At 40.6% G+C, this 23,591-nt stretch overlaps 2 protein-coding genes across 3 annotated transcripts in view; one reads left to right on the forward strand and one right to left on the reverse strand.

The window, feature by feature from the left end:
* slc30a4 (solute carrier family 30 member 4) lies at window positions 1–19,555 on the reverse strand. The gene is made up of 8 exons (XM_061963926.1): window positions 19,409–19,555; window positions 18,675–19,180; window positions 10,624–10,770; window positions 6,108–6,261; window positions 5,777–5,987; window positions 5,154–5,259; window positions 4,930–5,064; window positions 1–1,023 (listed from the first exon to the last, which is right to left on the reverse strand). Exons 2-8 carry the CDS (start codon window positions 19,081–19,083, stop codon window positions 869–871), a joined length of 1,317 nt encoding a protein of 438 aa, XP_061819910.1. The 5' UTR covers window positions 19,084–19,180; window positions 19,409–19,555; the 3' UTR covers window positions 1–868.
* Window positions 18,964–23,591, forward strand: part of bloc1s6 (biogenesis of lysosomal organelles complex-1, subunit 6, pallidin) — a 26,143-nt gene continuing 21,515 nt past the window's right edge. The window contains exons 1-2 of one of the 2 annotated variants that reach the window (XM_061963928.2): window positions 18,964–19,110; window positions 19,898–19,975. In XM_061963928.2, coding sequence (XP_061819912.1) covers window positions 19,918–19,975 — 58 coding nt within the window. In that variant the 5' untranslated portion in view covers window positions 18,964–19,110; window positions 19,898–19,917. Of the gene's footprint in view, window positions 19,111–19,535; window positions 19,683–19,897; window positions 19,976–23,591 lie in introns of those variants that run through there. The other variant, XM_061963927.1, reaches the window with a different exon arrangement.

A 23,591-nucleotide genomic window follows, 5' to 3' on the forward strand; every position in this document is an offset into this window, starting at 1 on the left:
TGAAACAAAAAATAAAATATTTTATTACAAACAAATTCAGTAATTTAGATTTATATAATCAATACAACTCTCATCAAAAGTGTCATAACAGCATAATTTGCAAATGTGGAAATACTGCAGTACAATACTGTCAGTCATCACTGAGGTGCAGCAGCCTTAATACTGTAGCCATGAATCCTGTCATCATTCTGGCATTGCTGTGGGAGGCGTTTTGATACGCTCTTAAACATCTGTCCAGATGTTGATGATCAAGATGCGGCAACAAAAACATGACTATTTTCTTATTTAAAACATGAACTGATAATGTGAGGCTGCTGAAAAACAAAAGGCCAGTTGGGTGCCATGCAGAATGGTACCAGTCTCAACTCTTGAGTCAGTATCATACGTTTTTAGCATAAATCATTTAAAAGTATCGTGTGGGTTAGTCTCATCAAATCTACTTTTACAGATTGACAGCTAGAAAAGTGACTTTGGTTAGAGGCTAAAAACAGAAGTGCATTAGAGTGACTCAGTCAGTGTTACATTCCTGGTAAAAACTACTAAAAGCAACAAACACAAAAAATAAAAGTTGCATATAATGAGGCATCATAAAAAAAGTGTAAAATACAAATAGAATAGGCCTTAATGGTGAATTAAGAGAATGTTTTCACATTCCTTAGAAGATTGCAGTGTAGCCGTGAATTTAGTCTGCAAAGGTTACAGTAATCCTTACACGACGTTACTGCTATTAATTGGCTCTTGAGGTTACTTTTAGCACCCTGCAAGTGAACTGTGAGAGAGGTGCAACAGCCCCTTTTTGACTCCCCAACGCCATCTAGCTCTATGGCAATGTATAAAGAGGAAGTGAATGTACAGAAGGAGAGTGTCTTTAAGCGCTAGACTGCTGACATTGTGAGCAGGTGCGCACTGGGGTCTGTCTGTGTGTTTGGACCTGCACTGTGCATCTGGTCACGCCGTACGTGTGAAGAAGTAGGTGGCGTGCCTTTGCTTGGACGTCTTCCCAGTTGCTGGCACTTGAGGGCACTAAAAAAAACATATTAAAAAAATGTCACGTGACATTGGGGCAATGAAGGATCCCCTTACTTTTCCATAAGGGTCTAGTTTGTCAACATTCACATTTGAAAATAAGGGAGAAATATTATCAGTCATGGGGGTGCCTCTTGTTGGGGGGTCGACCAGAAAGAAGGGTAAAATACGTCATCTATTAAAATCCATTGGAATTGTTTTTAAATTTGATTTCATTATTACAAGCATTTAGTTGCAGAGTCCAAAGGTCAAAGACCAAAACCAGCTTTAGTGTGATAAAAATCTCAGTTTACCATCCTGACATGACATTGACACTTTGTGTGGTTATGCTAAAAGAGAAAGAACAAGTTTGGTGCAGATAAAAAAGAACAACCGTTCAAACTCAAAGTGTTTACAAAGTACAAAGAAGAAGAATCATGAAAAACATTTATCATCATATGAAATACAACTTACTTCCCTAATTATCGTTTTTTTGTTTTATGTTATTACTTATGGAGTATATTGTGAATAAATTGAGAACAGGACATGAAAAAGTGTCAGCAACTGCTATGTAAAGGAAAAGTGGTAGGATTAAATAAACTGTGCTTCTTCCTACTCCTTTTCAAACATGTTGAAAAGAGAAACTGGAAATAGTGATGTATCATGTGATGTTTCCATGTTCGAAATAAACTCAAACTCAACTCAACCAACATCAGTGTCACATTTCACTCACTAACCATGTTGCACAGTATCACATTTTGATTAAAAGGTGTCTAGATCAGATATTTATATCGGATATCTGTCCAAAAAACAAGTACCAGATGATACCGACTTGCAAGTGTCCTTAATTAAACATGTCCATGAATGTTCTCATTCATCCAGGTCATCGTAATCTCAGGGCATTCAATCGATCACTGCTGGACTGTTCGGTTTGTCTTAGAAGACGTTCTGCCTCTCTTGCGAGTAGGCTTCATCAGTTCATGCTCATAGACTTAGATTGGTCAGATCTAGTCCAGCCTACTGAGGTATTGGCATCAGCCGCTAGACTAGATCTGACCAATCTAAATCTATGAGCATGAACTTATAATGCCTACTCGGATGAGAGGCGAAATGTCTTCTCAGACAAACCAAACAGTCCAGTTGTGATCAATTTAATGCCCTGAGATCCTTAATTTAACAAAATTGCAGTTTAAAGGCTGCAATATACTCTCGCGTCGCGTAGCTTGCGTCTACCGGCGGCGTCTTGTTTGATTTATAGTTCTTCCGTGGGGGTGAGCGCCAGACTTGTAATTCTCTTCCAAAACACTAAGGGGCAGTGTCTCCAGAAGGAACAACTGCAGCTGTTGTTGATTAGATACTGTAATTTCTTCCTATGAAGTGACGACATCGACATATGTGTCTACACTGGACCTAATCATTCACAATCATCAGATTTCTTTTAATGGATGTTTTACTTATAAACCACAGGGAAAATACATTCGTAAAGATGGACCGTGCAACTTCTGAACAAGTCGCGGCAGAGACATTGAACGCTATTCGCCTTTCGGAACATGGGACTCGAGAGCTATCGTGTAAATATAACTGTTAAAAACTATTTTTAGTAAACGATATGCTTGTGTTAATCTGTATGGTCATGTTCAGAGTTCACAAATGTTTGTAAATATACTGAGCCTGAGAGATTATTGACGGAGAAGTGTGTAAGAGAAAAAGATGTGTGCTCATGAGAGAGAATATGTGTTGGAATTGAACCTGTTGTTAGCACAAGATTGACTACATCACAGCTCTCTCTTGTCCCATGTCCCTTGAGTTGAGTTTGAGTTTATTTCGAACATGCAAGCATACAACATGATACATCACAATTTCCAGTTTCTCTTTTCAACATGCTCGAAAAGGAGTAGGAAGAAGCAGAGCTTATTTAATACTACCCCTTTTCTTTTACATAACAGTTGCTAAAACTTTTGTTCACTTCCTGTTCTTAATGTATTCACAATATACTCCATAAGTAATCACAATAAAAATAAATAAATAATACTCGGTGAAGTAAGTTACATTTCATGTGGTGAGATGAGTAAGATAATTTTGAAAAAGAATGGATGGATGAAATAAATTCAGAATGTTTATCGTGGTTCCTCTTCTTTGTACTTTGTAAACACTTTAAGTTTGAAGAGTTTCTTGAAGTGGATCATATTAGTACATTGTTTGATTGCTTTGCTTAATCCATTCCATGATTGAATTCCACATACAGATATAATGAAGGTCTTAAGTGTTGTACGTGCATACAAATGTTTTAAATTAAATTTTTCTCTAAGATTATATTTCTCTTTTTTTGAGAATAATTGTTGTATATTCTTGGGTAGCAGGTTATACTGTGCTTTGTGTATAATTTTGAATTTTGAAATTTGAACAGTAACACTGTGTTTGGATATAAGAAAAGAAAATACTGTACTTTAATCAAGTGATTATTTGGCATACCACTAGATGAATCCCCGCATGACAGCGTTGGGAATAATGATAGCGTCCTCTGCTGCGACTTGTTCAGAAATTGCACGGTCCATCTTTACGAATGTATTTTCCTCTGGTTTATAAATACAACGTCCATTTAAAGTAAACTGATGATTGTGAATGATTAGTTCCAGTGTAGACACAGATGTCGATGTTATCACTTTACAGGAGAGAAAATACAGTATCTCGTTAACAACAGCTGCAGTTATTTCTGGAGACAGTACCTCCTAGTGTTTTGAAAGAGAATTACAAGTCTGGCCAAACAAGACGCTGTCAGGGGGATGCAAGCTATGCAACGCGAGAGATTTGTCAATATAAAGAATGATGAAATAATTATAGTTGCATACCACTTACAAATGCAAAGTCTCCAGGGCAGGAACTTATTAAAAAGTATCCAGTAGAAAATATTTATTTTTTAATTTAATTAATTATTATGACCACTAAGTGTCACCAAAACAAACAAATGACTAATCCACTTCAAACCCATACATCTGCCATAAGATGTGTGTGTTTTTCATACCTAACATTATTCTCTGAGTAATGTCACTTGACAAAGCCTTTTCTAACATTCTGCACTACAAAATAAGTATGTACTATGATTTGGGCGGATATCGCATCACACTCAAGGCTCCAAGATCAGTATTCATTGGAAGTGTATTGGGACACCCCTATTATTAGGCCCAATCCAAATAAACCTTTGGTTTTGCGCGTTCACGTCAATCAATCGGTGTCTGATTTCTCCGTCAGGTAAGGAGGGAAGGCCATACGTTAGGGCCGCACAGCCCTCTAAACAAAGTGAGCTCGAATACCTCCATGGATATCAAGTGCAATACAGCAAACAAATGAATCACTAGAGTGCAAAATAGTGGATTTCATAAAACCGAGCCAGAATTGACGTATAATGATTTCCCTCAACGAAAATTATTATTATTATTAAATTATTTTACATACCATAAGCTGATGCGTCAGCATTTTCCTATAAACATTGTCTTTTCAACTGTCTTCTTCTTGATGTAGACAAGCAAAATACATTAAAAAGAGCCCCATGATGCAAAGGTGAACATTGCATCCGACGGCATCTTGAAAGTAAGCAAACATTTGTCGCATCTGCGTTACATCACTGCCAGCAGACAGTGAGGTTTAATGACATAGCGAGACTTGAGCAACATCTGAATTCTTAGGGCCGTATTTTCAACAGTTCGCCATGGCACTAGATTCTTAGGGCCAAGGGGGAGGTTTAAAACGAAAGGGGAAAGAGGGCGAATTCGGATTGAGACTTAATGTAGATGTTCAGAGAACCTTAATAAACACACAGTAAAGTATGTTATGTGGAAGACTTAACTGCTGCACATGTAACAAGATATATAATCAGATCGTGATATTACAATATAAATACATGCATGTTGTGTTTAAGAAACTCACATAGTTGAAGATGAACAAGTGCTGAAGTCTTATCAGTAGTCAGCGCCCAAACATTCAACTCATCCACAGACTGGACGTCCTCCAGCTTCAGAAGATCCTCTTTAATCTGCACAGTATCTAGATGTCTGGGAACGCCTACATCCCAACAGAAGTGAAAACAAATACATCAATCCTCTTGCAAGAACACAGAGTCGTTCATTTTGCTAGGAAAAAAGGGTACTTGCCCTCCAGCACTATGATTGTTGTGTCGCGTAAGATGCGCACTGTGGTGAGGAGAACCAGCACAGAGAAGATATATGTACAGATGGGGTCTGCCAGCTTGTACTCAGGCTGTGAAGAAAGTACACTTCATAGTGAGCACAACTATAGATAACTGAGCTTTGGAAATGAAACTTTAGAGCAGTCCATGTACAGTTTGAGGAGCAATATTGGTTTACTATCCACTGAAAATATTTCCACCCACAGCCATTATTGTTGAAACAGCTGTCAACACAATGGGTAGCAAGATAATTGTGTCTCGTACATTCAAGCATTGCAATAACATCAATAACAGCCATGATGAGTGCTGCAAACACTGGGTGTGCTTCGGTTCAGTGAGAGAAACCGGAATTTCAACACGAATGTGACTGTGTGTGTGACATGTACTCACATGTGTGCCCATCTATTTACACAATACACAATGCTGAATTATTTTTCAGAAGTACAGTAAATATTTACTGCTGTACAAGTTGTAGTATCACCCCATGAGAAGATGTAATGTAGTAGCTGAATTGTGATCACTTATGTGTGATACTGTACATCAGACAGAAGTGTGCGAGACATAAGCTGTAGTTCCTAGACAAAGCACCTTGAAGCGGACAACATAGGCCGCTATGAGAACACCAACACTCTGGAAGAGGTCGCCCAAAGCGTGGATGAATGCGGCTCGGACAGCCAGGCTACCGTGTGGCCTTTGGTTCTGTCCGGACCCTGCGGACCGCGACACAACTGCTGGGCCATGGGAGTGACCGTGGCTGTGACCGTGAAGGTGACCACCTTGGTTTAATAAGAAGCCCATTCTGAATAGAAAAGACATATCAAAACATCTCACAGCTGCAGTAAGAAATGAACACGCAAGGAGAATCAACTTAGTTGATTTCATGGTGAACCCACACAGCACTTTGGACATTTAAACTCACATGAGGTTGACAGCCACACCCACAGCCGCCGTGATGAGCATAACGTCGCCGTCAATATTGAAGTCTTGGTGTACCGTTCTCTCGACCGCCTCAAAGAGCAATACGGTCGTCAGGATGTAGATGAGTGCCACACTGAGGACCGCTGATACCACCTCTGCACCACAAAAAGACAGTAAGCACTTATTTAGAAGCACTCGGACTGCCTGAATCACAGATGTAATTGAAGAAAACCTCTAGTTGGAACCAAAATGCAAGCGCTTCGAATTTGGATCGCCATTAAATTGTACATCTTCATAAACAGTGATACACACCTGATGCTGTTTGCCATTATGATTTGAATAATATCCTACTGATTCGAAAATAACAATCCATCTTTTTCAAGGCATGTTTTTGGGAAGTACTTTCATGACTAAATTAAAGACAAGAAATTAAGCTTTTTTTTATCATGTTAAAAGCAGTGAAATACATGGTAGATTTTCATAGCGACTTGAAAGTTGTTTGATGACTGCTTCACTTATCACAATTAACTTGAAATTAGCGTCGTAACTAGAGCTTTGAGGGGAACTGCACTTTTTGGGAAATTTTGCCTATCGTTCACAATCATTATGAAAGACATGATGACGGATGGAGTTGTTTTTTAATGCATTCTAAATATTAAATAAAAATAAATACAAGTCTGTTTACAGCTGAACCAATGGGAGTTCCTCTATTTTGCACGTAAAATCCAATAAATAACCATTCAAAAACCGCCAACAATACTCCATTTACATTTTGTGACTTGAATATTAACCAAGTATTAGTGATATTGTTATTATAAGCGCTAACGCAGACAAACTATTTACAGCGGTGCCGTGATCACTACCGTCTGTCCTTATTTCAACATCGAGTTGTTTGCTGCTTTCTCACTTCCTTGTTCCCTGTAAGTTTATTCTCGATCATGAATCATGCATCTCAACAGGACAAAAGTCTAAGTTGGTAATCCGACTAGTTGGGACACGTTGACAGCCAATTTAGGACCCGGAACTGGCTGTTATGAGGCATTATTCAACTAAATGGGAATATATGAACATCCCAGCAGTCGGCATCCTAATGACAGCAGACCTTGCACAGTAAGTGATGTTTTATTATGCTTGATGGCTCTCATGAAGTCTGCAGTGAGTAATCAGTGATGATGAAAAAAAAAAGCCCACGTCGTGATGCGTTTTATTAATTAATGCGCCACGTATGTTTAAAATTATCAAAATATGTAAATATTAACTGTTACTATAAAAGTGCCCCTTGTTTTTTTAAGGGCCGTATAGGCGGAATTGCGCGGCTCCCATAGGTGCCATTGTAAGCAAACATTTGATCGCATTTATTTAATATTTAGAATGCAAAAAAAATAACATCCATTGTCATGTCGCTCATAATGATTGTGAACGATAGGCAAAAATAAATAAAGTGTAGTTCCCCTTTAAATTGATTATTCGCTTAGAAAACAAATCATATTTTGTTGCTTTGATTAATCATTAAATAAGTGTAACTAATAATTTATATATCAGGACTACATGGAGCATCAAGAACGTTTAATATACGGACATAATTTCCGCATAGGCGCTGCAATAGAGCGCACATTAGAGCAGTAGTGTGTGGGTGCTGTGAACGGTTTGGCAGTAAATAATGGAGGTTTGCATTTTTATGATTAAAAAAAATTATTAATGCACACGTTAAAAGTGCAATCAATTTAATTTTTAAAGATGTGCATTTATTAGAAAGAAAAAAATTATGGTTATGGCAAGCAGAATTGTTTTAATTTATGTTGATTATTTTTCCTAGCTCTGACTAGCTTGAGAAGTCCTTTGATGGGGACAGCATGGCGCAGTTGGGAGAGTGGCCGTGACAGCAACCTGAGAGTTCCTGGTTCACCTTGACACATCACCCTTGCACCTGATGGGTCGTGGTTAGCGCCTTGCATGGCAGCCCCCGCCATCAGTGTGTGAATGTGTGTGTGAATGGGTGAATGTGGAAATAGTACCTCGAGTACCTTTGAGTACCTTGAAAGTAGAAAAGCGCTATACAAGTATAACCCATTTACCATTTGGCGCCTCCTGCTGGTCTGCATGTTTAATAAATCTCAAAATTCAGAATATAAAACAAACCCTTTTTTTTTTCTACGGAAAAAAATACTCTGTTATATTCGGCTCGATACAATATTCTCTGACAAACTAAAGAATGTCAAATGTCAGAAATTACAATTTTTCTTTAAACAAAAGCCAGTACCTGAACGGATTTTATAGAAATGTTGGCAAATCTATCAATGTGAAGAAGAAATATATTTTATGATTCCTTTATATGAATTCCTACAACCTTGTCCGCTATGTTCAGTGGTAATGAGTGTGTTTGTTATGTAATCCTAATGAAGAAGGAGCAAGGTGAAAACAGAACATCCTTGGTGGAGGAAATACATCACACACTATAATTTATTTCCCATAATCATTTCAGTTCCCCTTTCTCCGAGTTGTACTGTAAAATGAATGAAAATATGTGCTGAGTTAAATCATCCTTGCAGATACAAAACATGTCCTATGTGTATGCTCCTTTAATGGAAACATAATTATCTTGGATGGATAACTGATGCAGTGATGGTGCCACTTTACTTACCAGTCCAGCTCTTGTACAAATGTTATGCATTTTTGTGATGGACTGCTGACAATGTAATATGGTAATAATGGGCCACAAGGCCACCTACTCAGTGGCCTTGTGGTTAGAGTGTCCGCCCTGAGATCGGTAAGTTGTGAGTTCAAACCCCGGCCGGGTCATACCAAAGACTATACAAATGGGACCCAATACCTCCCTGCTTGGCACTCAGCATCAAGGGTTGGAATTGTGGGTTAAATCACCAAAAATTATTCCCGGGCGCGGCCACCGCTGCTGCTCACTGCTGCCCTCACCTCCCAGGGGGTGATCAAGGGGATGGGTCAAATGCACATCTAGTGTGTGTGTGACAATCATTGGTACTTTAACTTTAAGGATAACCGCGACAAAACTAGTATTATCCTTTTAAATGAACATAATCAGAGATTGATATTTGCACTTTGATAAACTCACAGACTGAGTGGCATCAGCTTGCGATCTTGAATGCGAACAAGAAAAAAGGAGACATTACAGTCTTTCCCAATTAAGAAATAACATACCCCAATCTGTGTTTAAATAAACCCATGGCTGTCTGAACAACTAAGATATTAAATTGTGTACATTGAACCTACAAGATGTGCTTGCTTAGAACAGAGTGATTCTTCAGAGTGAGCCATCAACGCCCATCAGAATTAATAAATAATAGGTTCTATGTGTTAGAAACTTTTAATTTAAATAAATGTTGAAGTTCCACAGTAAAAACCAATATTTAAAACAATAGAAGCTGAGCCATTAAAACAGATACAATACTGATACTAGAACACTATTAGTGAAGCATAAGAAACACAAAACATGCAAAATAGTGTTTTTTTTAAATAATGTGTTTATTTTATTATTACTTTTTAAATAACTTTGTCAAAAGATTTCAGTGTGTGTGTAAATACTTTTTGAGCACATTTAACTATACCGGGATAATAATGATAATCATGATATTTTTGGTCACAATACCCGTGGTAGGAAATGTTCATATTGCCACATCCCTATAATGTAGTCCTAAAGGTGAGTTTCAGCAATCACTGCTAATAAATAAGCATACATTCATATCTACACCAGATATCAGACTTTTTCTTAAAGTGATTGTCTAAGACTTTTCCAGGACATTTTGAGACACTAGATACTAGTTAACACATCCTACACTAATACATTCTCCTGTCCCCCTCATTCTTAGGAAGTGTTCTTTTCTACAGTTTACCAAGATTGTGTCAATCATTATTACTCTGTGACATTATATGGAGTCTCTGGCAATAATTTGTCTATGAAAAACAATTATGACATCCGTCTGTATAATAGAATATTGCAAACCCTACCGCAGGATAGCACTTCATTACCAGTCCAATCTAGAGTTGCAATGCACAACTCGGCAATTCCAGATCAACTTTGTCTTTTTCCAGAATGACTTAACGGTTTAAAAGACATTCAACTTCTTTTTCCCCCATTTCCCATCCTTTTCAGTGCGCGTGAACCCTGATGTGGTAAATGATGAATCGATTTTACTTCAATAGCCCTTTTCTACCTTCTAAGATACTTAAAACGCTTTGACACTACGACCACATTTACCTACTGATGACGCAGCATCAGGAGCAACTGGAGGTTCAGTATCTTGCTCAAGTATACTTTGACATGGTCACAGTAGGACTGAGGATCAAACCCACAACCTTCAGGTTGGGAGACAACCACTCAACCACATGAGCCATGCTGTCCCATATTCCCTTTCATATTAAAATAATTAATACAATTAATGGTGGTATAAATGTATGTGTTATGAGTGCACATTGATTCTGAATCTTTTCTTTATACTAAATCAGTTTGCTTTGTGCAAAGGGTTCTGAAATGATAGCCTTACCAAGGCGATGCAGTCCAAAGGTGAATCGCTTGGTGGGCGGTTTGGTTGAGAGCCACAAAGCCAGCAGAGAGAACAGGATGCCCACCACATCTGCTAGCATGTGCACAGCATCAGTCATAATGGCTAAGCTGTTTGACACATAGCCACCTGTAAATGAAAGCATACACACTTATTGATTACACATGCCAGTCATCTCATGTGATCCAATACAAAAAATACATCAAAAGAATGAGCCTTTAACATGTTCTGTCAAGCGGACTTGAAAGTTATTGCACAATCCTGCAAACAGACAAGAAATAGCTGCAGGTTAAGGAGTTAACCTGCATGAGAAGGGTAATTATATTGAGGATTTTTTTCCCCAAAATAAAATGCTGTGCTTGCAAAGGAGGGGGTGACATATTGCTGATTGTACACTGGTCACAAAATACAAAAGTTGCCTTTGTTACACAGAGTTTTAACAATAAGTTTATCAATGATTTATTTTATGTGGTGGTGGAAACCTAATTAAGAGGTCTAACATTTTGGGTACCTTAATTAACAACATGAATGGAACAAAATACCTTTAAAAGTCATGAAATTTATCTGAAGCCATGCAAAATGTTTAGCTCAAACTAAAATAATGCATGACTTCACACAAGCCCACATTCTACGAATAGACTGGTCATGCTCTTCGCTTTTTCTTTTTTCTTGTCATTCATTATTGTTAAAGGTGATGGTAAGCGTCTGGTTGTTTTTACCTCTTACAGTGGTTAAATTTTTGTCTTAATATAAGCAGCAAATAACTGACTTTTACACACATACATAAGACAGTTTAAAATGTTACTGAAAACATTGTCTAGTCAGCTAATATGATGACACGTTTGACACTGGTATAAATTATTTACATTTCTGTTATTTGCAAAGGAAAATATTGGTTCCGAATTTGAACAAATCCAATTGACCCACAAACCAGGAACTTATTAGAATAACTTCTCAATAATGCAGGGACTTTTGTACATTGCTACAAAAGTAGCAACACATTAATAAATACTCCCCTCCTGAGAGTGAGACAACTATCTTTGTAAAAATGTAGCAATAATTCTTGTATTGTGCAGTGTTTATCTAATGTTATGGCCAGTGAGAGTACAAACAGTGTGACTCTTATCTTGTGATTACCTCGAGTTGGGAGGTTATGCTTTAACAAGCAGCTGTTGCATAAGACTGTCAAACAACTACCAAGATTACTACAAAACAGGGCAGCAGGGTGCAGGAAGAACTTCTTTTGACATTACGATCATTATTAACATTTATCTATCCATTTTCTATACCGCTTGCCCTCATTAGGGTGAGCTGGAGCCTCTTCCAGTTGAACTTGGGCAACAGGCAGGGTAGACTTATAGAATAATATTCACACTCACATTGGACAAATGTACAAATGTATACTTGGCTTTATGTATGCATTATCACAGTATGCGGTTGTTTAAGGCCACAATCACTAGAGAGATTACATGATTATTGTGACCATTCACTTGAGTACCGTATTTTCCGGACCATAGGGCGCACCAGATTATAAGGCGCACTGCCGATGAGCAGGTCTATTTTCATAAAAAGGCGCACCAGATTATAGGGTGCATTAAAGGGGTCCATCTCCATCCATCCATCTTCTTCCGCTTATCCGAGGTCGGGTCGCGGGGGCAGCAGCCTAAGCAGGGAAGCCCAGACTTCCCTCTCCCCAGCCACTTCGTCCAGCTCTTCCTGTGGGACCCCGAGGCGTTCCCAGGCCAGCCGGGAGACATAGTCTTCCCAACGTGTCCTGGGTCTTCCCCGCGGCCTCCTACCGGTCGGACGTGCCCTAAACACCTCCCTAGGGAGGCGTTCGGGTGGCATCCTGACCAGATGCCCGAACCACCTCATCTGGCTCCTCTCGATGTGGAAGAGCAGCGGCTTTACTTTGAGCTCCCCCCGGATGGCAGAGCTTCTCACCCTATCTCTAAGGGAGAGCCCTTCCACCCGGCGGAGGAAACTCATTTCGGCCGCTTGTACCCGTGATCTTGTCCTTTCGGTCATAACCCAAAGCTCATGACCATAGGTGAGGATGGGAACGTAGATCGACCGGTAAATTGAGAGCTTTGCCTTCCGGCTCAGCTCCTTCTTCACCACAACAGATCGATACAGCGTCCGCATTACTGAAGACGCCGCACCGATCCGCCTGTCGATCTCACGATCCACTCTTCCCTCACTCGTGAACAAGACTCCGAGGTACTTGAACTCCTCCACTTGGGGCAAGATCTCCTCCCCAACCCGGAGATGGCACTCCACCCTTTTCCGGGCGAGAACCATGGACTCGGATTTGGAGGTGCTGATTCTCATCCCAGTCGCTTCACACTCGGCTGCGAACCGATCCAGTGAGAGCTGAAGATCCTGGCCAGATGAAGCCATCAGGACCACATCATCTGCAAAAAGCAGAGACCTAATCCTGCAGCCACCAAACCAGATCCCCTCAACGCCTTGACTGCGCCTAGAAATTCTGTCCATAAAAGTTATGAACAGAATCGGTGACAAAGGGCAGCCTTGGCGGAGTCCAACCCTCACTGGAAACGTGTCCGACTTACTGCCGGCAATGCGGATCAAGCTCTGGCACTGAGCATACAGGGAGCGGACTGCCACAATCAGACAGTCCGATACCCCATACTCTCTGAGCACTCCCCACAGGACTTCCCGAGGGACACGGTCGAATGCCTTCTCCAAGTCCACAAAACACATGTAGACTGGTTGGGCAAACTCCCATGCACCCTCAAGGACCCTGCCGAGAGTATAGAGCTGGTCCACAGTTCCACGACCAGGACGAAAACCACACTGTTCCTCCTGAATCCGAGGTTCGACTATCCGGCGTAGCCTCCTCTCCAGTACACCTGAATAGACCTTACCGGGAAGGCTGAGGAGTGTGATCCCACGATAGTTAGAGCACACCCTCCGGTTCCCCTTCTTAAAGAGAGGAACCACCACCCCGGTCTGCCAATCCAGAGGTACCGCCCCCGATGTCCACGCGATGCTGCAGAGTCTTGTCAACCAAGACAGCCCCACAGCATCCAGAGCCTTAAGGAACTCATCTACCCCTGGGGCCTTGCCACCGAGGAGCTTTTTAACTACCTCAGCAACCTCAGCCCCAGAAATAGGAGAGCCCACCACAGACTCCCCAGGCACTGCTTCCTCATAGGAAGACGTGTTGGTGGGATTGAGGAGGTCTTCGAAGTATTCCCTCCACCGATCCATAACATCCGCAGTCGAGGTCAGCAGAACACCATCCTCGCCATACACGGTGTTGATAGTGCACTGCTTTCCCTTCCTGAGGCGGCGGATGGTGGTCCAGAATTGCTTCGAAGCCGTCCGGAAGTCGTTTTCCATGGCTTCCCGGAACTCCTCCCATGTCCGAGTTTTTGCCTCTGCGACCGCTGAAGCCGCACACCGCTTGGCCTGTCGGTACCTGTCCGCTGCCTCAGGAGTCCTATGAGCCAAAAGAACCCGATAGGACTCCTTCTTCAGCTTGACGGCATCCCTCACCGCCGGTGTCCACCAACGGGTTCTAGGATTACCGCCACGACAAGCACCAACTACCTTGCGGCCACAGCTCCAATCAGCCGCCTCGACAATAGAGGCGTTGAACATGGTCCATTCGGACTCAATGTCCAGCACCTCCCTCGTGACATGTTCAAAGTTCTTCCGAAGGTGGGAATTGAAACTCTCTCTGACAGGAGACTCTGCCAGACGTTCCCAGCAAACCCATTAAACATTAAAGGGGTCATATTATTTATTTTTTTCTAAACTGAAAAAACGTCCTTGTGGTACATAACATGTAATCGTGGTTCTTTGGTCAAAATGTTGAATACATTATGTTTTACAGATCATCTTCAAGCCGCTTTCTGACACTCGCTTCGGCAGCGTCTTTTCTCCGTCATCTTTGTTGTACCGGTGTAGCGTGCAAGGACGGGGGTGGAAGAAGTGTCAAAAGATGGAGCTAACTGTTTTAATGACATTCAGACTTTACTTAAATCAATAACGGAGCAGCATCTCCTCATTCGTGGCTCACTAGTGCAATAACAACGCCGGAAATGTGTCCCGTGAAAAAACATCTGACTGGAACTCTCTAATAACTAATGTTCCTTGGGTGAATAATGCAAACTCACTGCACCGGTATGTTTTAGCGCTTTCATGGCAATTTTACTGACCGATATAAGTAAGAACTTTACGCTACTTTATATTAGAAATGACAACATCGGAGGATGAATGTCCCATAACAAGAAGATAGAGAAAAAGAAGAAGCTTATCGACTACGGCGTCATCACAGACTACAAAGGCGGACGCGCTCAAATTTTCAGGACTTATGCAGATCCCAAATACAGATCAGCAGGTACCAGAAGGTTAGAAAAGTTGCTATTGCATAATATTGCAAAACAAAACGCCAGATAATATGTCTTATAATAATATGATAATATAATAATATACCTTATACACACACACACACCATGATAATACTCGTATGTCGAAGCACAGTACAATCCTTCAAATGGTGCGGCTTCATAGCTTACCAAAGTCGTACTAAAACATTTTGATAGATTTTTGAGCGCTGTGTGTAATGTTCTATATTTTCAATTGAACATATACAATTTTGGTGTCGTTTACTTGAGTCATATTGCAGTCTACATGTATCTCTCATGTGTGACTGCCATCTACTGGTCACATTTATCATTTCACCATGTATCAAATAAAATAGCTTTGAGGTCGGTAAGCACAACCAAAATTATTCTGTACATTTGGCGCACGGGGTAATAAGGCACACTGTCGAGTTTTGAGAAAATAAAAGGATTTTAAGTGCGCTTTATAGTCCGAAAAATACGGTAGCTGATCACCGTGGTTGTCGTACTCAGCGGATTTGTTTGTTGTAATTTGATGGAATAAATTGCTTCATAGATACAATTATACTTTGTTTCTGCTAAACTTCTATTTAGCTGTGAGTCATCCTGTCCTTTGTAATAGTTTTAGTTAGTTTATGCAGCATCGAGGCCGCCTCTATTCAAAAGCCCATGGAGATAATCGCTAATTTAGCATCGCTTTGAACGCCGTCATCATGAGAGGTCGTATTTCTAAAACAACCGTACTATTTAAGTTTGGATTGTAGCCAAACATTTACCCTTAAAATACAGTGTCTAAAAAAAATATTTTCATATTTTTTTGGCCATTTATTGTGTTTTGTTCAGTTTTTCAAATAATGCCCAAGAGGCATAGCAGTTTTGAATTGGCTTCACTGCAGTAGGACATATCCAACACTTTTCTTTTGCATTGGACATAACTTATATTTTTATCCCTTGTTTATATAAACTTTAGAGATTATCTGGAATTTATACAGGACTATGGAACATATGTAATTAAACTGAATTCCATCCATCCATCTATCTTCTTCCGCTTATCCGAGGTCGGGTCGCGGGGGCAGCAGCCTAAGCAGGGAAGCCCAGACTTCCCTCTCCCCAGCCACTTCGTCCAGCTCCTCCCGGGGGATCCCGAGGCGTTCCCAGGCCAGCCGGGAGACTGGCCTGGGAACTGAATTGTCGTTGTCAATGTACTTTTTTTACATGATTATTTAAAGTAAACACAAATCTTAACATAACTTGTAAAATATCAACAGCACATTATTTCCGATAATCTAATTATAAAAATACTGAACTGCAATTTTGTTGGTTGTGTTTTTTATGCGCACACCATTGAAATCTACTTCTGGTCACCAAGAGTGATACAGTAAACTCTTTTTTATCGCTGTTTTTTTGGTTCTGGAACTAACCAAAGTATAATTGGCCATGGTAGGAATTAGGAATTATAAATTTAATATTTTCATAGCTCGAGCATAAAAAAACCTGTTTTCGACTTTTAAAATAACATTAAGGAAGCCTACTAGACATGTGTGATGTGGCGAGAGATGACTATATTACAATACTGACTAGGATACAGTATGATCTAGTCCCTAGCGTTTTACACAAGTAATATTAAAGACTGAAATGGGGCCACAAAACACCCTCCATCCATCCATTTTCTACCGCTTGTCCCTTTCAGGGTCGCGAGGGGGGCGGGGGGGTGCTGGAGCCTATCTCAGCTGCACATGGGCAGAAGGCGGGGTACACCATAGACAAGTCGCTACCTCATCGCAGGGCCAACACAGATAGAGAGACAACATTCACACTCTAGGGCCAATTTAGTGTTGCCAATGAACCTATCCCCAGGTGCATGTCTTTGGAGGTGGGAGGAAGCCAGAGTACCCGGAGGGAACCCACGCAGTCACGGGGAGAACATGCAAACACCACACAGAAAGATCCCGAGCGCGGGATTGAACCACAAAACACCTAGGGCAGTAGTTCTCAAAGTGTGGTACACGGGCTCCATCCAGTGGTATGTCAAAGCCATCTGTAAATATGTACCGTATTTTTCGGATTATAAATCGCAGTTTTTTTCATAGTTTGGCCGTGGGTGCGACATATACTCCGGAGCGACTAATGTGTGAAATTATTAACACATTACCGTAAAATATCAAATAATATTATTTATCTAATTTGTGTAAGAGATGAAGCAAATGGCAGCAATCGTCACTCACACGTCAACCAACAATTATTCGGCGGGGGAGGGTCATGGCAGAAGTGCATTGTGGGTCATGGTATGCTAACTGCTATATGCTATATGCTACTGCCGTAGCTATTAAAATGGATCACATCAACATTGGCGGTAACTTACAAAAACTGAGAATGACTGAACAAAAATGGCACCGAAAAGGAAATCAAATACTGCAGATTACAAGCTGGACGTAGTGAAATATGCAGCAGAGAACGCTGATCGAGCAGCAGAAAGAAAGGACATACCAGAGGCGACATCGGGGAAGAAGATTTCATCGGATTTAGCGATCGGGAGTGACATATTGTTTGGTAAACGTATAGCATGCTCTATATGTAATAGTTATTTGAATGACTCTTGCCATGATGTGTTGCGTTAACATACCAGGCACGTTCTCAGTTGGTTATTTGTGCGTCATATGGCGTACACTTATTCAGCCTGTTGTTCACTATTCTTTATTTATTTTATATTGCCTTTCAAATGTATATTCTTGGTGTTGGATTTTATCAAATAAATTCCCCCCAAAAATGCAACTTATACTCCAGTGCGACGTATATATGTTTTTTTCCTTCTTTATTGTGCATTTTCGGCCGGTGCGACATATACTCCGGAGCGATTTATAGTCCGAAAAATACGGTACTGTATTACGGAGTGTTGATGACGTTTGTGCATTGTGAGTAATGTTACAGCGGCCAACAATATTAATTAATTAAGACTCAAGAACAGTTTCTACCCCCGGGCCATATCTGCACTAAACGCAGCTGGAATGTAAAAAAATAAATAAAAATAAAATAAAATAAAAAAAACTCCCTATTGTGTAACATGAGGAAGCCACCGGTCAATCACGATCTGGGACTGTGCCATCAGCGATTACACGCCAACTGGACAATATTTACCATATTTATTTACATATTTAATCCACAATAAAAGCCTGCACAGCATAGGAGGTAGGAAATACTGACTCCCACCCCCTCAGCACACTGGGAACCAGCATTACTCCTCTCTAGTCAGTTTACTAGTCACTTTATACTTTTTATTGTCTCGTTTTTTTTTTTTACATTGCCTCTTAGAGTGGTCTTAGGCCATATTGTATATTGCATATTGTGTATATTGTGTTGTTTCTGTATATTGTGTGGTTTCTTTTTTTTTTTTTTAATGCAAAGCACCTCAGGGAAGCAACCTAAATTTCGTTGGACCTGTACCTGTACATGCACAATGACAAATAAAGATCATTCATTCATTCAATATTAATTGTACTTTTTAAAATAAACCTCTGCCTTGTTTAAATGAATACTTGGGCATACTGTGCTACTGTATTTTAATCTTGGTCATTATGTTGGTACTTGGAGAGCCAAATGTTTTGGTGAAAAAAGTTTGAAAATCACTGGCCTAAGGCGTGTGTGTATGTAATCTCTGGTTACCTATAATTTCAGCCACCATGAAGAGAAAATAGAGCACAGCCGCAATGGCCAGCCTCTTCATCACTCTTCTCTGCTTGATGTTCTCCCTCTTCTTAGTGCAGCTGTCACATGAGTCCATGTTCAAACCGGGGCTGCCTAAGCTGGAGGAAGAGTCCAGCAGGGAGTCGTCGTCATCGTCATGCCGATGTCCGGCCGCCACCACCACGGTGCTCACCGCCAAACCGCCGGACGCGGGCCCTGCAGCGTAATCCGACATCTCACCGGAGACCACCACCTTCAGCTTGTTGAATTTGGGCGTTTCATCCTCCACTAACTCGTCGGAGAAGTCAAAGGGAGCCGTGTCACTCATGTCGCCCCGCTCTCTCCTGAAGGCAGAGCGCACCTTGCTCAGCAGTTTCCCTCCTGACATCTTTAAAAGGAATCCAGGTGTGTCCAGGTGAGAGCTGCACTGTCCTCTGGGCTAATCATTCACGTTTCCTTGGCGTGCATTGTTACTCCGTTGGCAGCTGAGAGTGACGACAAAACACAAAATAGTTCAGTCACAATGTATTTGTATTACTATAAGAGTATATTACTAATTATAAGTGTTAAAAAAAAAAAGATACATAAAAATTTAAAAGAAGCATAGCTAAACAGTAACAGGCTAGCTCGTAAAGATGAGCAATTAAGTATTGTCAGCAGCTGCCAGATATGTTAATCAGGAAGCGTAGTATGTCGACAAAATTCAAACTCACCTCTCGATATTGTTGTTTTGGAACATTTTATGCCAATATCGTCGTTTCGCCTGGGACACTGGCGCAGTCCCACCAACATGATCTCTCGGTAGGAGGAAGTAAACTAGCAAGTTTAGTGTAGCCATCCGCGATCACGTGACCAACAAGTCACGTGATGTTTGTCCTCCCCAGCAGTCACAATAATGTCAACCCCGTCGGTATTCCGTTTGCTTCTGCCCAACTAAACCCCGATTTACGTACGACTGGAGTCATTATTGAGGAGACATTTAATCAGGTAATGCTTTGAACTGAAATACTAGTTCGTTGGACGTGTGGTCGGCGACAAGGCGTGTTGGCCACACGACGAAGAAGCTAACTTGTTAGCTGGCTAGCTGGCGACACACTTTTCCTCTACTTTGCGGCAACATGTGACCCACGTGACGCGTCACGCGGTTGGTCAAGTCTGTTAACTGATGTCAAAAAAAGTGATTTTTACTGTGTCTTTTACAGATTGTTGAGGCTGGCTGAGTATGGAAGGCATTGAGGATGAAAGACCGTCGTCTCATGAGGAACTTCCACACATAGACGGTGGGTGTAATACTTTGATAACAAATATACATTAACACCAGAAAATGAGACTGTCCATAGGTATTTATCACCATAGGCCATTTTAAGAAGTAACAGGATGACCACCATTATTTGGCAAAAGAGTCAGACACTCACATGACAAATGTAAAAAAAAAAAAATTCACATCTATTTACATGATAAAAAAATAAAAAAACACATAAAATCCATCCATCCATCCATTTCCTACTGCTTGTCCCTTTTGGAGTCGCGGGCGGTGCTGGAGCCTATCTCAGCTGCATCGAGTGGAAGGCGGTGTACACCCTGGACAAGTCGCCCCCTCATCACAGGGCCAACACAGATAGACAGACAACATTCACACTCACATTCATACACTAGGGCCCATTTAGTGTTGCCAATCAACCTATCCCCAGATGTATGTCTTTGGAGGTGGGAGGAAGCCGGAGTGCCCGGAGGGAACCCACGCAGTCACGGGGAGAACATGCAAACTCCACACAGAAAGATCCCGAGCACAGGATCGAACCCAGGACTACTCAGGACCTTCGTATTGGGAGGCACATGCACTAACCCCTGTTGCACCGTGCTGCCCACACATAAAGTATGTGAAATAAAAAAATTACCTTAATTTTGATATGGTCGATTGGCTACTTGCTGCAAATTACTCTGTTTGCTAGCAGCATCCGTGCTTAAGTTATCACACAAGATAATATTATAGGCAGTGGGTCATAGTTAATTGCCATTTGGAAGGATTTCCCCTTAAATTGAATTATAGCCGCCACAACTTAAAAATAAGGAATTTTACGTGAAAACAAATTACAGTAATATAACATATTGTAGCCTCCAAACAAAGTCACACAAAGACATATGCTATTTTTAACTTTTGTTGCCAATAGTATGTTAACAACCGGCCCAATTCCAACAGTATTTCCTTCCGTGCACACAAGTAGGCCTGGGCCGCTAACAAATTTTGCAGGATGATATATTGACTGACAAATAATTGTCGATTATTGCCATCATTTTTTGGGACCAAGTTAACCATTGATAATGATAATGCATGTATATCCTTTTGAAATGCAATAAACTTGTATTTCTTGTATATTTTAACATTGTAATTGGATTGTAAACTTTTAAATCTCTGTAAATAAAACAAACAAATAACAATAAATTATACTTTGTCTTAGGGCTGGGCGATATGGCCTTTTTTTTAATATCGCGATATTTTAAGGCCATATCGCTATACACGATATATATCTCGATATTTTGCCTTAGCCTTGAATGAACACTTGATGCATATAATCACAGCAGTATGATGATTCTATGTGTCTACATTAAAACATTCTTCTTCATACTGCATTAATATATGCTACTTTAAAACTTTCATACAGAGAAGGAAATCACAACTAAAAAAATTACTATTTTTTTTCATACGGTGTTGATCTGGAAATGTTTGCCTCTGCATTTTGATGGTGTGGGCGTGTGGCACCGAACGGAGATGTTGATGTGCGGAGTAAGCACTGTTCATTCTCTAGCAGGTGACATTTCAAATGATGCTACATATTAGCAGTAATGCTACTTTTTATAGCAACGCTTTCGCCCCACACTTGACATATTACGGTTGTCTGTTCGACATATTCCCACTTGAAGCCAAACCACCGCCAGACGATGGACCCCCTGCTGTTTTTGGGGGGAATTAATTATTTCTTCATTTGTTACCAGATTCGCACCTTCTTTCGCTCGTATTACCGCTAGCATCACAGCTAACGTTAGCCATGCTGCTATCTCTTTGCTGCGCTAGGACGTATACGTATGACGTGACAGTATGTGACGTGTGTAGAAGCTGCGCTTGCTGTCTGTGAGAAGGAGAGACAGGAAAGAGCGAGGAGAGCCTGTAGTGTAATACCCGCAGCTAAAAGCAACTGCGTGAGAACGCATACTCGAATATCACGATATAGTCATTTTCCATATCGCACAGAGACAAACCCGCGATATATCGCGCATATCGATATATCGCCCAGCCCTACTTTGTCTGATTGCAAAATTTTGCACTTGAATAAAAATCACAACCAAATGCAATAAAATAGGTTAGAAAATGGTTAGGGGCCCTCAAAAATACACATGCCAAAACAGTAAATAAAATGGCTAAATAAAGTATTGACAAACAAAGTTCCACTTCAATATTGGCAGAGGTAGATTTGTACATTACTTACATACTTACAATCACGTTAGAATATTTTTAAACAAAAGTACAGAGTAAAAATATACACACTACAGTATAAGGAGATGTATTAACAGGTCATATGCAAATAAAACCTAAGTCTGGCAGATTCCGAGCGCAGAAACACCTACATGACATAAGATGACAAATGTCTGTCAAACCTATGCAGCGTTTTAGAAATGCAAGTTTTTCAACAGTTTTAAAAGGCAGTATGTATTTGGCGATGTAGTGATTTGACCCACACTATCTGTGAGTGCACACCATTTTGCACTGTTTCGTTTTCCACTGAACTGGTTCACCAAACGCAAAGTGAGTGTGGACTGTTGGTTGGTTGTTTTTGAAGTGGGCGTGCAGGTTTGTCGTAGTCGCACACATTCGGCAAACTGTGATAGGCTCATCTTGTTCCAAAGATTTTATCTGAATTTACGATAGGCTCATCTTGTTCCAAAGATTTTATCTGAAATTTACACACACTGGTGCGGTGGAATTTGGTTTGGTTTTGTGATCATTTTGTCCATGTTCGCTACTACATGTGTTGGTCACGGGCTAAATTGTTGCACTGTGTGATGTGAGCGGGCCAGCGGCCTCGCCTCGCTGCACAACAAGTCGAAGACTCCTAATGGATGACAGAAGGATTAATCTCCTTCTTTTCATTTGCCTATGGCACAAACGTGCACGGCTGCTGAAACCGATGAAAAGCGTGAATGCTCTTGAACCCATGATTACGCTGGAAAACGTACCAACATAATTTAAATTTATCGTTCGGTTAATTGAGTTATTAAATATCAGTCCAGGTCTACACACACATAGGTCTCCCTGCGTCCACAGACACATAACAACACTTCCTTATTCTCTGCCATGTGTCTCCGTGCTTCCCCAAACACACAACACTTCCTCATTCTCTGCCAAACCCCTCTCAGGCACGGACGGTGAGTTTGCGATCATGGGAACAATTAACATAAAACCAAAACCACAAAAACATTAAACCTTATGACCAGCAGGTTGTTACAGTATGAATGAATATACAGGTAAAAGCCAGTAAATTAGAATATTTTGAAAAACTTGATTTATTTCAGTAATTGCATTCAAAAGGTGTAACTTGTACATTATATTTATTCATTGCACACAGACTGATGCATTCAAATGTTTATTTCATTTAATTTTGATGATTTGAAGTGGCAACAAATGAAAATCCAAAATTCCGTGTGTCACAAAATTAGAATATTACTTAAGGCTAATACAAAAAAGGGATTTTTAGAAATGTTGGCCAACTGAAAAGTATGAAAATGAAAAATATGAGCATGTACAATACTCAATACTTGGTTGGAGCTCCTTTTGCCTCAATTACTGCGTTAATGCGGCGTGGCATGGAGTCGATGAGTTTCTGGCACTGCTCAGGTGTT

The sequence above is a fragment of the Nerophis lumbriciformis genome, linkage group LG06 (genome assembly GCF_033978685.3).
Source record: "Nerophis lumbriciformis linkage group LG06, RoL_Nlum_v2.1, whole genome shotgun sequence".
Classification (NCBI taxonomy): domain Eukaryota; kingdom Metazoa; phylum Chordata; class Actinopteri; order Syngnathiformes; family Syngnathidae; genus Nerophis; species Nerophis lumbriciformis.